Here is a 13,385-nt window from a genome sequence, read left to right on the forward strand (position 1 = left end):
AATCGAATAGTAGAAAATTGCTCATCCCTGATGAAAAGCAGTGGTCTCCCACTCCACCTCCAGGCTCACTTTTCAGTCTTTTTCGCTATTTCTGTTTTTCGTTTTTCTGGTTGGCTACCTCATTATTGCTGAATTGTGTGTGTCTGTGTGTGTACTTTATGAATGATCCATATAGTGAGAAAGAAAGGAATGAGCACATATCAACTGCAGGTGTTACCGCCTGACCCAATATGGAAGATGAGGCTTTCGCCCGTCTTCACTGCCTGCCCCTCCTGCCCTTTCCTCTAGTTCTCTTCCTGGATAACTTTGTGACTTTCAGTGATTTCCCCAGACTTACATTTCTGGGTTTATTCCCTCCATCTTGACAGTATCTCTTGTCCCCTGCCTCTCTCCACTGTCCTTCCCTTCTTTCTACCTGATAGCTGCTGAGTTAGTATTTTTCATTGTCAAGGTTGTTGACAGTTCCGCTTCTGTCCCGCAACCACAAGTCCAGGGAGGTGGTTTCTTCATCACAACGATTGGCTTGCCTCGGGCAGCCCGTGAGGCCCTTCTTTGCCTTCATCTTATTCCCAAAACCCCCTCTCTGGTCCTGCCCCCTCAGAGCCCTGCCTCAGAGCCCATGGTATCTTTGGTTGTGAGGGCTCAGCCCCAGCAGCCTGGCAAGGACCACCACCTGGAGAGCCTTCCTCACTGTAACCCTTCGTCCCTCCACTGCCCTGGCCACTGAAACTGGCCTCTCTCTCTACCAACCCCAGAAACTCAAGCCGGTGGATTATGAGTACCGAGAAGAGGTCCACTGGGCCACGCGCCAGCCCTGCCTGGGCAGAGGCTCCTTCGGAGAGGTACACAGGATGGAGGACAAGCAGACCGGCTTCCAATGTGCTGTCAAAAAGGTATGCCAGGGGTCCAGAGGCTAAAGAGGGAAGCCAGGCCGGTGGCCTGTTGTATTCCCTCTGCTTTCTTTCAAGGATAGTCACAGGACTGCCATGGGTCTGACTTGTTAACAGAGCCTGGCTATCGCTAGGCCCTCTGGGTCAGCTGGAACTGGAAGGGAGCAGTCTCAGTCACATGTCCCAGCCTGGGAGCTGCACTTGGTATGTGCGTACGTGAGAGGGGGAATCAAAGTGTGCACGCAGCCTGGGCCACTCCTGATGCCAGGGCCCTTAGGGGCAAGTCAAAACCTGGAAGATGGCTGGGTCCTCATGAAATTCATGTTCAGCTAAAATCCGTAAACCACGTAATGGGACTGCCCACACCCAGACCGGAAGGTAGGCACAAGAGCAACAGCCCCCACCTAACCGCTGCCTTCTGGAGAAGGCCTTGGCCTGGAGAGACAGACGATCTGGTTTGAGTTCAGGCTCTGCCTCCTGTCAGCCAGGGCCTGGAAGAACTGGAGACCAGAGAGGGTAGTGTGCCTTACCCAAAGCCACAGAACTGGGCCTGGAACTGAGGCCTCCTGTCAAATCACACTGTCCAGGCCCAGCAGCAGCAGATCCACAGATCTCAAGAGTGTCAGCCCTGCTCCCCTTCAGCTCTCTTTTCTCTTACTCCTGACTCTCAGCTCCCCTTGACTGGAAGCCACCTTGTCCCTGGCACAATTCAGCCTCCGAGCTAGCACCTAGGACCTCAGAAGCCAGAAATCAGAAACATTTCTGTGGGCCATTTCCTTGGTCCATGGGTAGGGTGAAATAAGCCAGCTCAAAGATAGAGCTTGTTTTCAGGCAGCTTATGTCAAGGACACACTGATCCCCAAAAGGAAAGAGACTGAATAGCCAGACCAGGCAGGCTTAGCATGCTGCAGCCCCATGCAGGGTGGACACCACTGCTGTCCTGAGTGTCTGTGGCTTTAAGGGGTGAGGATACAAATTGTGATGTGAATAAACCTGGCTTCCCTGGTTTGTACGTGGGCCGAGGTGTTGGAGCCTCAGAGTTTGGGCCTCAGGGTGGTGGGATGAGAGAGGGGACTATCCGTAGGTATTACCCCAAACTTCAGACATACTGTTCAAATAAGCAAGCTCCGCCCTCCCACCCCCCACAGACCAAAACACGTGCTGAGTTCTTGCCAGCATCGGGCATCATCTTCCACTGGGATGCCAAGGCCACGTGCCTGACCTCCTCAGCTGCAGTCCCCTCCCCAGGCCACCAGAGAAGGCTCAGCTGTCCCTCCTGAGAGGCGGGTGGGAGGAGGGTGAGAGAGTGTGAAGTGTCCTGGAGATGAACGCCCAGTGCTGGGGAGCTTAGTCACTGGGCTTCTCAGCTGTTCCCTTGTTGAGGTTCTTAGAGTCCCAGGCAACAAGGTAAACAACCCTAATATAGTAGAAGAGGACAGACACCCCATTTCTCACCTCCCAAAGCAGTCTGTCGGAAGGCTCCCAGGACAGCACACGGACTGCCCTGCGCCAGAGCTGCCTGTCAGAACTGCCTCCTCCCATCCCCAGTCTCATGGGGGAGGGCTGTTGGCAGCCAGCACAGCTGCCCTGGTTGGGCAGACAGCCCCTCCTTTCTCCCGAGGGGTGGGGGTAGGGCGGGCAGTGGTGTCCTTCAGGATTTTCAGCTGGAAGATCTGAGAAACAATCCTCTGCTAAGGGGGTGCGGATTGGGGTGTTAGGGGCAGGGACCCAAGGTCAGGCTGCATGTAGGGTCAGAGCAAGTCTGTGCACCATCCCATGCTCTCTGGAAAGGATCTGGGACAAGAAGCATCACATGGTGATGCCAGCACTCCCTTGGTCCTTCTTCTAGAACATCCATGGGTCCAGGGTTTAATGTAGGGTTTTTATTTTGTCAGGTTTTGTTTGATCTTCCTTTAAATTACAAATAAATATAGGCTCATTATAAAAAAATTTAATGAGACTAAAACAAGCAAAAGTCTCCCTGTTTCCCAGTCCCCTTCTCAGAGGTACCGGCCCTTTGACATGAATCTTTCTAGACTGGTTCTGCGTATGTAAACTGTAGTTGTTTCTTTTATGAAAAGCAGATCTGCTCCAGAGGTTGTTCTGCACCATGTTTCTCATGTGCTGGTACGTCAGGGAGATTTTCTTCTCAGTACATGTATGTCTCTCTAGTGCTTTCTCCCAGCCAGTGTGTAAGTTCTTATCCTAGTCAGTGGATGAATTCGTAGGATCCACGAGCTCCTGGAACTTGATTCTGAAGTGTGTATGTGTGTTACATGGATGGGCGCACTCACCTTGATGGGGAAGGGTCCATGTCATTTATCAGATTTTCAAAGGGGTCTGTGCCCCAAAGAGGGTTATAACCATTCATTTGAGAACATCTGGCTTGAGCATGGAGTTCTGGGAGCCTCCTGTTGACTCTGCCACTGATCTGGGATAATGTGGCCTTGGGCAAGTCAAGCCACTGAGCACCTGCTCTGTGCCAGATGCTGTGCTGCCAGGGGCTGGAGACAGAGCTATGGCATGCACACACCTGACCTGAAGGAGCTTGGTTTGTGACGGGGTGAACACATTTACACGGCATGAAGGTGGTAGAAGCAGCCCTCAGCTGGGGGCACAGGTGAGGTCAGCCTGGACAGGTGTTTACAAGAGGTGGAATGAGAACCGAGGGGAGAATATCTCGATGGTGATAAGGAAAATAGGGGGGAAACTCTTTTAGTGGCTCACTGTGTGCCCAGTACTGTGGTCGTCAGTGTCACCTATGTTATGTTCCTGGGATCATTAAAAGAACTTATAGAATTGCTGTCATCCTCTTTTTTTACTGATTAAATAAAACGGATATGAGTACTAAAGAAAACAAGAGGGGAGAGTTTCAAGAAGGAAAAAGTGGTCCCCCAGTGTCAAGCGTGCGGGCAATTAAGTGGAGGGAAGTGGCTTGTGGATTTGGCATTTAGGTGATTGCTGCCCACGCTTCCACCTGGGTGTGCTCACTCCTGAATGAACGTAAAAACGCAAAGGATGTAAAAGCTAATACGCCAGGAGAGGTCTTCAGTGAGGCAGGGAAGCTGGCAGCTCTGGAGTTCGGCTTCCCCAACCAAAATCCCAGCTCAGATACTTTATACCCAGTGACCTTGGGCAAGTCACTTCTCTGTAAAATGGGGATAATGAGACTACCAGATAGGCTATTGTAAGATGTAAATAAAGAATGCTTATCAAGTGCTTAGAGCAGTGCCTGGCAGGTGTTAAGTGGGCATTAAATATTAGTCCTCGTTAACATCTCATCATCGTCAGCCCCTCACTTTATGGATGACATGGAAGACTGAAGTTCAGAGAGGGGAGGTGAGCCAGACGGGCAGCTGGCGTGGACTAGAAGGCCCGTGTGCTTGCTCCCTGAAGTCCCAAGGGAGCTTTCGCCTGGTTCCCCCTGGGGCTGGCGCAGACTTCTAAAGCGTCTTGTGTTTTGAAGTATCCCCTCCGACCCGCTTTGGTCTGGTGAGTGGGAATGGTTTTCGCATTGCTGGGACACTAGAGGACTTACGGATTTCTTAAAAGTTACAGCAGAGGTTCTCAAACTTCTTAGTTCATGCCCTGATGTCTCAGTAATTTTTTTCATGGCACCCCAGGTCAAAACAAGTACCTAACAGTTCTGTTTATTAAATAGTTAGGTGAAATAATAAGTCTTTATTCTAACAACTTAATATCCATTTGAATGACAATGCACATAAGTTGAAAGAAAAATGTTTCTTTTATTCTTAAACAACCATAATTACTAATGAGATGTGTGCCTTGTTGGGCATTGCACAACTTCTCAAACTTTGAAATGACATTGAACACCGTGACCTTCATTTCCTGCTCCACATTTCCCCCCCAAAGTACTTCTTGTCCCAGCAGCCTCCAAAAACCTAGCTTCATAAAGATAGATCATCAAAAGGAATACAGCACGATCTAACGTTGAAACTCAGCTGTCTCGAGCAGGCAGTTTACGCGGTGTCCCACAGATGTCCTGATCCTCGCTGTTTCCCTCAAATGTAACATATCCTGAATTCTCTGTGGTGCCCTGAGGTGCTTCAGCTCACAGTTTGGGATCAGTAGGGTTGAAGACATTTGCTAATACAAGTCCTGTTAGTGAATTAGTTCCAACTCAAGTTCAGAACTGGAAACACTGACAAAGAGTCAAAGTTCACACAAGTTGATTAACCAAACCAAATATTCTTTAAGTAACCAGAAGAAAGACATTTTCCACTGATAGGCAAAAGTCCAAAAGCCCCACATCGTCAGAGCGCCCATTTGCCAGGTCAGCAGTCTCCAAGGGAAACTCTTGCAGATCCCGACTGATTTCTCCCAGGCTGGTTTTTGTCACCACTGGCGCCCCCTGGTGGTACCTCTCAAGGCTAACACGAGAACCAGCAACAGCCAGAAAGAAGACTGTCTCTATTAGCAAGTCTAAGCACTGAATAAGGGGCTCTTATTTGAGCTGGAGGGAGAAGGTGGGGAGCCAGCATTTCCTGAGCACCCACTGGTTGCCAGGTCAGGCGCTGGTTACCATCCCTCCAAATCCTCACTGTAGCCAGGAGCAGAAGCCACCATCCCCCCTGTTCACATATGGAAACACAGCTTAGGGGAACTGACCTACCTTTGGAAGTGGTCAAGCCAGGGTCTCAGCCCAGGATGTATGTATCCAAGCCTTGTTTCTTCCCGCCGTGCCATGCTGCTCCCTGCAGAAAGGAGTGAGTGGTCCCAGGGCTGCCAATCCACGGTGGGAGAGGCCTTGGCCAAACCCCTCCCCAGAAGCCACTCCTGTGCCCAGATGCTGGGGAAACAGCTGCAAACAGAATAAACAATCACTGCCACATCTACACAGACATCTTAGTCCTCGGGAGAGAAGACAGATAACGATGAGTTGAGAAGGGTGCTCAGGATCCAGAGGCACTGACAGAGCCAGAGTCTCGGCAACATCAGCTCTGGCTACAGAAGAGTCAGAAACACAGCATCTGAAAAGTAGACGAGCATGTTGATAAATAAAAGGTCCGTGTCCTAGAAATTGCCCAGAGATTTGGGCTGGGGAAAAAATGTTCTGTGTTTGGCAGATCTGAGGATGGGCAGCATGCCAGGACCCTGGATAAGGACTGTCATTTCTGTGTGACTAGAAGTGTTTTTGCACACATCAGCACTGCAGAACTTTCATCAAGTACTGGGAAGTGCCCTTGACCCCGAGGGCACGAGGGACACAGTCTAGTGTCTGAGGGCCTTGCCAGGCCTCGGAATCATCACTGGGAACCTCAGTTTCTGTGCAGGGAGCACCAAGGGTCCTGACAGGATGCCAGGGAGCCAGCCCTGAGCCCTCACCCTGACTTGCAGCCACCCCTGGGCCCTTCCAGGTGCGAGTCGAAGTGTTTCGGGCAGAGGAGTTGATGGCATGTGCGGGATTGACCTCACCCAGAATCGTCCCTTTGTATGGAGCTGTGAAGGAAGGTCCGTGGGTCAACATCTTCATGGAACTGCTGGAAGGTAAGGAGCGAGCCACCACTCTTTCTCTCTCAAAATTCAGAGCCAGAGGTTTCCCCAAGTCTTGGCCAGGTTGGCCTTGGTCCCCAGTCAATGCATTTTTAACCTCTTGACCCTCTGACATTGGCAGGAAAGGTCTGCTTTCTACCACCAGCCCTTCAAGGCCCCTGCTCATGGCTGGCTTGGAGGCCTGCAAAAGCCCCAGGTAAAGACTGGCCATTTGTCTCCTAGGTGGCTCCCTGGGCCAGCTCATAAAGCAGAAGGGCTGTCTGCCAGAGGACCGGGCCCTTTACTACCTGGGGCAAGCTCTGGAAGGGCTGGAATACCTCCATACCCGAAGGATTCTGCACGGAGATGTCAAAGGTAAGGCTCAGGCCCCCACAGTCCTTTCTCACCCCATCCTGCCTAATTTCCTCCAGATCTTCTGGGCCTGCCTGGTTCAGGCCGACAGGGCTGTGCCAGGGGAAGGGCAAGTGTGTTCTCTAAGCCCTCAGCCTGACACTGTAGTTTCCAGTGGGTGGTGCCCACAGAGAACTGCAGATGGAGCTTCCACACACTGGTGACCGGTGGCGGGGGTGGGAGCAGCGTCCCCAGGAGTAAACTCTGCTCCTGTCCCCTCACCCTCAGAGATCCTGCCTGCTGCCTGCCTCTAGCCTGAGCTGATACCCTCCACCCTTCCTCCATGACTAATGAAACTAATCAGAAGCAGCAGCTGCCACGTAGGGTCAGCCAGAAAATTGCCTCACTGGAGGTTCAGATTGGGCTGGGGCCTACGTGACTCACCTGTTCCTTCTTCTTCCCTGGGATGGCCTGGCAGCTGACAACGTGCTCCTGTCCAGCGACGGGAGCCGTGCTGCCCTCTGCGACTTTGGCCATGCTGTGTGCCTTCAACCCGATGGCCTGGGGAAGTCCTTGCTCGCAGGTAAAACCCCCTCACTGCCCCTTCCCAGGATGATAATAGCCAGTAGCCTTTTCTAAGCATTAGCTGTGTGCCTTCTCCTGTACTTTCCATAATGGCAAGCTGAGACGGGAGCACTTTATGCACCATTCTATTTCAGCCCCACAACCACCCTCCGTGATCATAAGGCTTTGTCGTTAGGCTTAAATCCAAGAATGCATGCCAGGTGCTCATTCCTGGCGTTCCCATTACAGAGAAGGGAACGGAGAGGCTGCATGCTTCGCCCTAAGTCCCAGGTTTTCTCCCTCAGAGCCCCCATGGCTCCACCCCTGGGGTTCAGCCTTACTGGGGAGCTGTGCTCCCAGCCTGGGACCTCAGCCCTCCTGTGCCTGGGGGAGCACAGTCTCTGGAAGCACAGCAGGGAGGCTGACTGAGGGGCCTGGGCTCCAACTGGAGAAGTGTCTATTCTTAGGTTTTTCTGATTATTAAAACAATCCACATCCATTTTAAAATATTTGGCAATTATAGAGTTAAGCGGTATAGAAAAAGAGGAAAAAAAGAATTCTTACCATTCCTCTTGCCCAGAGAGATAATCATGAATATTTTAGATAATTCCTTCCAGGTCTTTTTTTTTTTCTATACATAGTTAAGGCCATTGTAACACAATTTTGTGCCCTGCTTTTTTCACTTAGAGTATTAAGCATAAAATGATTTCATTTTGACCAAAGGGAAAACAGTCTTTTAGAAGTGATTCTTTGTCACTAGAAGCCTGTGTTGATAGTTCGAATGGTGTAAATGCAACATGGACACCTGACTTCTACTTTAAAATAACTTTAGTGTTTTTTTCTTATACAAAAATAATTTATTTTGTAATATCTTTTGTAGACAATAGTAGAGCTAAACAAAGATAAAAATTACAAATCACCAGAAAACAATACTGTTAACATCTAGTGTGGATCCTTCCAGTCTTCTGTGCAAATGTTTTTTGGGTTTTTTTTTTTAATTTTTAAAAATTTTTTTCCTTTTTCTCCCCAGAGTCCCCCGGTATATAGCTGTATATTCTTCGTTGTGGGTCTTTCTAGTTCTGGCATGTGGGACGCTGCCTCAGCGTGGTTTGATGAGCAGTGCCATGTCCGCGCCCAGGATTCGAATCAATGAAACACTGGGCTGCCTGCAGCGGAGCACGCGAACTTAACCACTCGGCCACGGGGCCAGCCCCACAAATAAGTTTTCTAATATTGTGTTTTTCACTTACTAAAATTTCGGGAAGATCATACCATTAATTAGTCTTCTACAACCTAATTGTCAATGTCTGGATCCCTCCCCATTTTTAAAAAGCACTTGAAGGGTTGTTCCACAGGGCAGACCCCCTATTTTGGATGCTATACTCTTTGTACCAGTCCCCAGCAGAGCCCCCGACTTAGCTCGTCCCCAGCAAGTTTGATTTGGACACTTTAAAGTAGAGACCAATTCAAGGAGTCTCAGGAGTTGACTGGGGTGGTCGTTGCCGAGGCTTTTGCCCATCAGAGTTCACAGCTGACTTTTCTGGCTCACCTCGCCCTCCCAGGGGACTACATCCCCGGCACAGAGACGCACATGGCTCCAGAGGTGGTGATGGGCAAGCCCTGCGATGCCAAGGTCGACGTCTGGAGCAGCTGTTGCATGATGCTGCACATGCTCAACGGCTGCCACCCTTGGACGCAGTACTTCCGAGGGCCGCTCTGCCTCAAGGTCAGTGACAGCACTTGGGACGGCCAAGAGGGAAAGCCAGCAGGGCCACGGTCCTGGGCTGCACACTTGAGGTTGCCTCCCATTTTGGCTGTTCCTCAGTGGCAGATGTGAGCAGGGAGCCAGGGAGAGGCCTCATCCTAAATGTGGGATCCTGACTAAAATACTTGCCACCCAAAGCTGGGGTTCCAAAGGGAGATCCCAGGTGAGGGATCCTCTGTGCTTACCCTGGGCCACCTCTGCCTGCCTCCTGACAGCCTGGGCCTGGAGGTCATGGGCCCCTTGCTGCCTAGCTCTGGCCTGTCCTACCTGGCCCCGTTTCTGGGAGAAGTCCAAGCCCCAACTCTAGCCAGGCCACTCCAGTCCTTGTGAGAGAACCCAACACAGCAGGGTAGGGGGAGTGGGGAGGAGCCAGCACAGAAGGTGGGTGCTGGGAAGTGAGGTGGGAGGCAGGCCTCACGTGTTGTCTTTTGATGCCCAGATTGCCAGCGAGCCTCCACCTGTGCGGGAGATCCCACCCTCGTGCGCCCCTCTTACAGCCCAGGCCATCCAGGAGGGGCTGAGGAAAGAGCCTGTCCACCGAGCATCCGTGGTGGAGCTGGGGGGGAAGGTCAGCCTGGCGCTGCAGCACGGTAAGAGCCGTGCACTGGCTGTGGGGCAGGGAGAGGCCGCAGGGCAGTGTGGCAGTCAAGAGCGAGCTACTCGACCGCTCAGAACCTCAGTTTCCCATCTAGAGCCTGGGGATGACACCAACTTCAGGCTTGTTGGGCAGATGGAGGTGATGTGAGTAAAGTGCTGAGTACTGTGCCTTGGTGCAGAGGCAATGCTCAAAGATGGGGTTGCCATACATAAAGGGGGCTGGAACTCATCAGTCATCTGAGAATGTGCAAGAGAGCCACGTATCACTTCTCAGCCCTTTGAGGGGGAAAAACCGGAAAGTTGGTAGTGTCGAGTGGTGGGGGGGTGCAGGGCAGGAGCACATGCAGACCTGGGACCCAGCGCTCCACTCCGGGGCGTTCCGCCAAACGAATTCTCAGCAGCTCTCTCAGGGGACACGCACTGCAGCGCCATTTGTGGGCAGGGAGTTGGCTTCCATCGGGTGTCCCTCCCTGGGAGAGAGGAGAGGCCACAGCGGGGATGCCCGTGGAGCACCACGCAGCAGTGAAAGCTACTTGATGTTCACAGAGCAGCATCGCTGAGCCTTAAAACCATAGTGCTGGGTGAAAAGAGGCCCAACAGAGCGAGGCCTGGAACACAATGCCTTTTATAAACTAAAAATCAATAAGTGAAAACAACACACAGTTTGCAAGAACGTGATCAAACCAAAGTGACACGATAGCCACCTGGGGGGTGGGCCAGGGAAAGGCAGTGGTTGGGAACGAAAAAGGAATAAATGAGAGAGGCCTCGCAGAGCCGCCCAGACATAGATGGTAGTTATCATGGCCCTGGGGCTGAATGCCCCCTACTCCAGAGAAATGGTGCCGTCAGGAGGAGCTGACTGTGAGGAGGGGTGAGTAGGAGAGATGGAGGGTCAGGGACGCCAGTTTACTTGGGAACTCAGAGTTGGTGTCAACCCAGAGCTGTTTTTGAATCTTCTCTTTAATATTAACATTAACAAAGTCCTTCTCTGGAGCAAATTCTGTAATTTTTTTCTTTCTTTTCTTCTTTTTTTTTTTTTGGTGAGGAAGACTGTTCTGAACTAACATCTGTGCCAATCCTCTATTTTTTATATGTGGGATGCCACCGCAGAATGGCTTGATGAGTGCTGTGTAAATCCATACCCAGGATCCGAAGCTGCGAACCCCAGGCTGCCAAAGCAGAGTGCATGAGCTTAACCATTATGCCACTGGGCTGGCCCCATATTCTGTAATTTTTAAATTTGCAATTGTTACCTGGAAGGAAAGTGGAATAAAAGACAGAATCTTTTCCTGTTATAGGAGGCCATCTTATGGAAGAGGCCTCCTCCAGAGACTGCAAGCTGCCCTCCTGAACCGAGTCCCTTAGTGGGGCAAGAGTCCTCCCTCACTGCTTGCTTCCAGCCCTCCCTTGCCCAGGAAAGGCCGCCTGGCCTGGCCTGGAGTCTGTGCTGACTCATTTCCATCTGACCACTGTGCTCTCTGTTTTGTAGTGGGCGGTCTGAGGAGCCCTTGGAGGGGAGAGTATAAGGAGCCAAGACATCCACCGCCACACCACGCCCACTCGCCGCCAAGCCCGGCCCACTCTCGCCAGACCCTGAGTGCCCAGCCCAGGGAGCTCTCGCCAGGGGCTCCGGGGCCCCAGCCAGCTGAGGACACGACAGGCGGGGCCCCCAAGCTCCAACCTCCTCTACCCCCAAAGCCTCCAGAGCGGAACAAGTCTCCAGGCCTGAACTGGGGCAAGGAGGAGTCGGGGACATGGGAGCCCTTGCCTCTGTCCTCCCTGGACCCGGCTCCCGCCAAAAGCCCCAGCCCATCAGAGCGGAAGGCAACCTTGCCCGAGCAGGAACTGCAGCAGCTGGAAATAGGTACGGGCAGCCACAGCTGCAGCCTCGGGCCCACCAAGCCGGTGCTTCGTCCTCTTTCCAGCCAGCATGGCCTCTCTTCTAGCCCCTTCCCCAGAGGTCAGCTCCCGCAGCCTGTGCAGGAAGAGCCCTGACAGCACAGCTGGACCCTCCCAGTCTCTCACAGCTGGGTTCTGCTTTCCTCTGCAGAATTATTTCTGAACAGCCTGTCTCAGCCGTTTTCTCTGGAGGAACAGGAGCAAATCCTCTCGTGCCTCAGCGTTGACAGCCTCTCCCTGTCAGATGACAGTGAGAAGGTGAGTCGGCTGTGGACCAGGAGCCAGGGCACAGAGCAAGTGGCTTTGTGTTCTCTGGTGAACAGGCTGTGGGCAAGTAGTGGGTAGAGAGAGGGTGATGGAGAGGCGTCCTCACCAGGGCAGGGGTCCTGGTTTCTCAGAGTAAGACAGTCCATCTTCAACACGCCGGGAATCAGGGCATGGTTTCGCTCCTAGGGGTAGTGGGGAAGAAGGCTTAGGCGTTGGTCTCCATGGAGATACTCTCACAGGGGCCCCTCACGAGCGCAGCCCCCTGCTTAGCCTCACAAGTTCCCAGCAGAGCCCTGCTCTGTCTAGGACGTGAGCTGTTCCTTGCCCCGGGGGAGGGCCCAGGGCCTCTTTGCTCCAAAGCAGACCAAGGCCAGGATGGTTCCCTGAGCCCGGGGGCCTGAGTCTGTGCCCACCCTTGTTGTTTCAGAACCCATCAAAGGCCTCTCAGAGCTCGCGGGACACCCTGAGTTCTGGCGTGCACTCGTGGAGCAGCCAGGCAGAAGCTCGCAGCTCCAGCTGGAACATGGTGCTGGCCCGGGGACGGCCCACGGACACGCCGAGCTATTTCAATGGTACAGTCCAGCATCACCTGCTCAGCAGCCCCCACAGCACCGGATCTGCTTGGGACTAGGAGTCTGAGAGGTTTCTGTCTCCCTTCCCTGGCACAGTGGCCTAGTAAATTGGTTTAGATCAAAGGCCCTGATCACCCAGGAGCCTTTCCTGGTGGGGCAGTGAAGGAACGTTGCCCCTCATGGGCTACAGATGGAGTCCCAGAACCTCCCCAGCTTGGCGTGGAGAGCAGTCTCTCCCGGCCTGGAGTCGAGAAACTGAGCGATGAATGTGTTCTGAAGGGAGAAGGAAGAACAGGACCCCACGAGCATTTTAATCGAGAATTCAGCCACAGGTTTGCTGGGATCCTCCTCTGGGATTTGAAGTCAGAATTTGAGAGAGACAGACATCTTAGAACTTAGTTTTCAAGCTCGGCTGCACAGGTTATGTTGTGATTTTGGCAGACCAGGGCTTCATCAGCTCACAGGTCCCCAGCCCTCCCCAGGGTAGTGTGACTCATGGCAGCAAGCCGCCATGGTCTGGCCAGAGGCCACGCCAGCTTGGAGCCTGTTACCATCTAAGTTGCCCACAGTCTAATGTGACCATCTTTGTTTCCGATTTCTCCTGCTTCGTGTGCGGGTGGCATCGGCCGCAGCTCTGCACTGTGCGGGCAAAGCTCCAGGTGCTGACAGGAAACGGCAGGAGGAGCTGAGAGGTGTACACTGCTAGGGCCCCTCAGCCTGATGCCATGCCTGTAGCCTCCCCGCCGCCCACCTGCTTCCTGCACAAAGGGCACCTTGGCGAGCCAGCAGCGCTCTCCTGATACTCACCTTGCCTGCCTTCCAGGTGTGAAAGTCCAAATACAGTCTCTCAATGGTGAACACCTGCACATCCGGGAGTTCCACCGGGTCAAGGTGGGAGACATCGCAACTGGCATCAGCAGCCAGGTAAGGGGGCAGGCACGCGCTTAGGGGTGGAGTCCCAAAATCCAGCGTGCCTGGCCCAGCCCT

At 52.8% G+C, this 13,385-nt stretch overlaps 1 protein-coding gene across 1 annotated transcript in view; it reads left to right on the plus strand.

Moving 5' to 3' along the window:
• Positions 1–13,385, plus strand: part of MAP3K14 (mitogen-activated protein kinase kinase kinase 14) — a 40,980-nt gene that overhangs the window by 25,661 nt on the left and 1,934 nt on the right. The window contains exons 6-15 of the mRNA XM_008525842.2: positions 756–893; positions 6,269–6,398; positions 6,627–6,758; positions 7,213–7,317; positions 8,861–9,024; positions 9,503–9,653; positions 11,150–11,524; positions 11,711–11,817; positions 12,254–12,398; positions 13,222–13,322. Of these exons, the coding sequence (XP_008524064.2) occupies positions 756–893; positions 6,269–6,398; positions 6,627–6,758; positions 7,213–7,317; positions 8,861–9,024; positions 9,503–9,653; positions 11,150–11,524; positions 11,711–11,817; positions 12,254–12,398; positions 13,222–13,322 (1,548 nt within the window). The remainder of the gene's footprint in view (positions 1–755; positions 894–6,268; positions 6,399–6,626; positions 6,759–7,212; positions 7,318–8,860; positions 9,025–9,502; positions 9,654–11,149; positions 11,525–11,710; positions 11,818–12,253; positions 12,399–13,221; positions 13,323–13,385) is intronic.

The sequence above is a fragment of the Equus przewalskii genome, chromosome 10, assembly GCF_037783145.1.
Source record: "Equus przewalskii isolate Varuska chromosome 10, EquPr2, whole genome shotgun sequence".
Taxonomy (NCBI): Eukaryota; Metazoa; Chordata; class Mammalia; order Perissodactyla; family Equidae; genus Equus; species Equus przewalskii.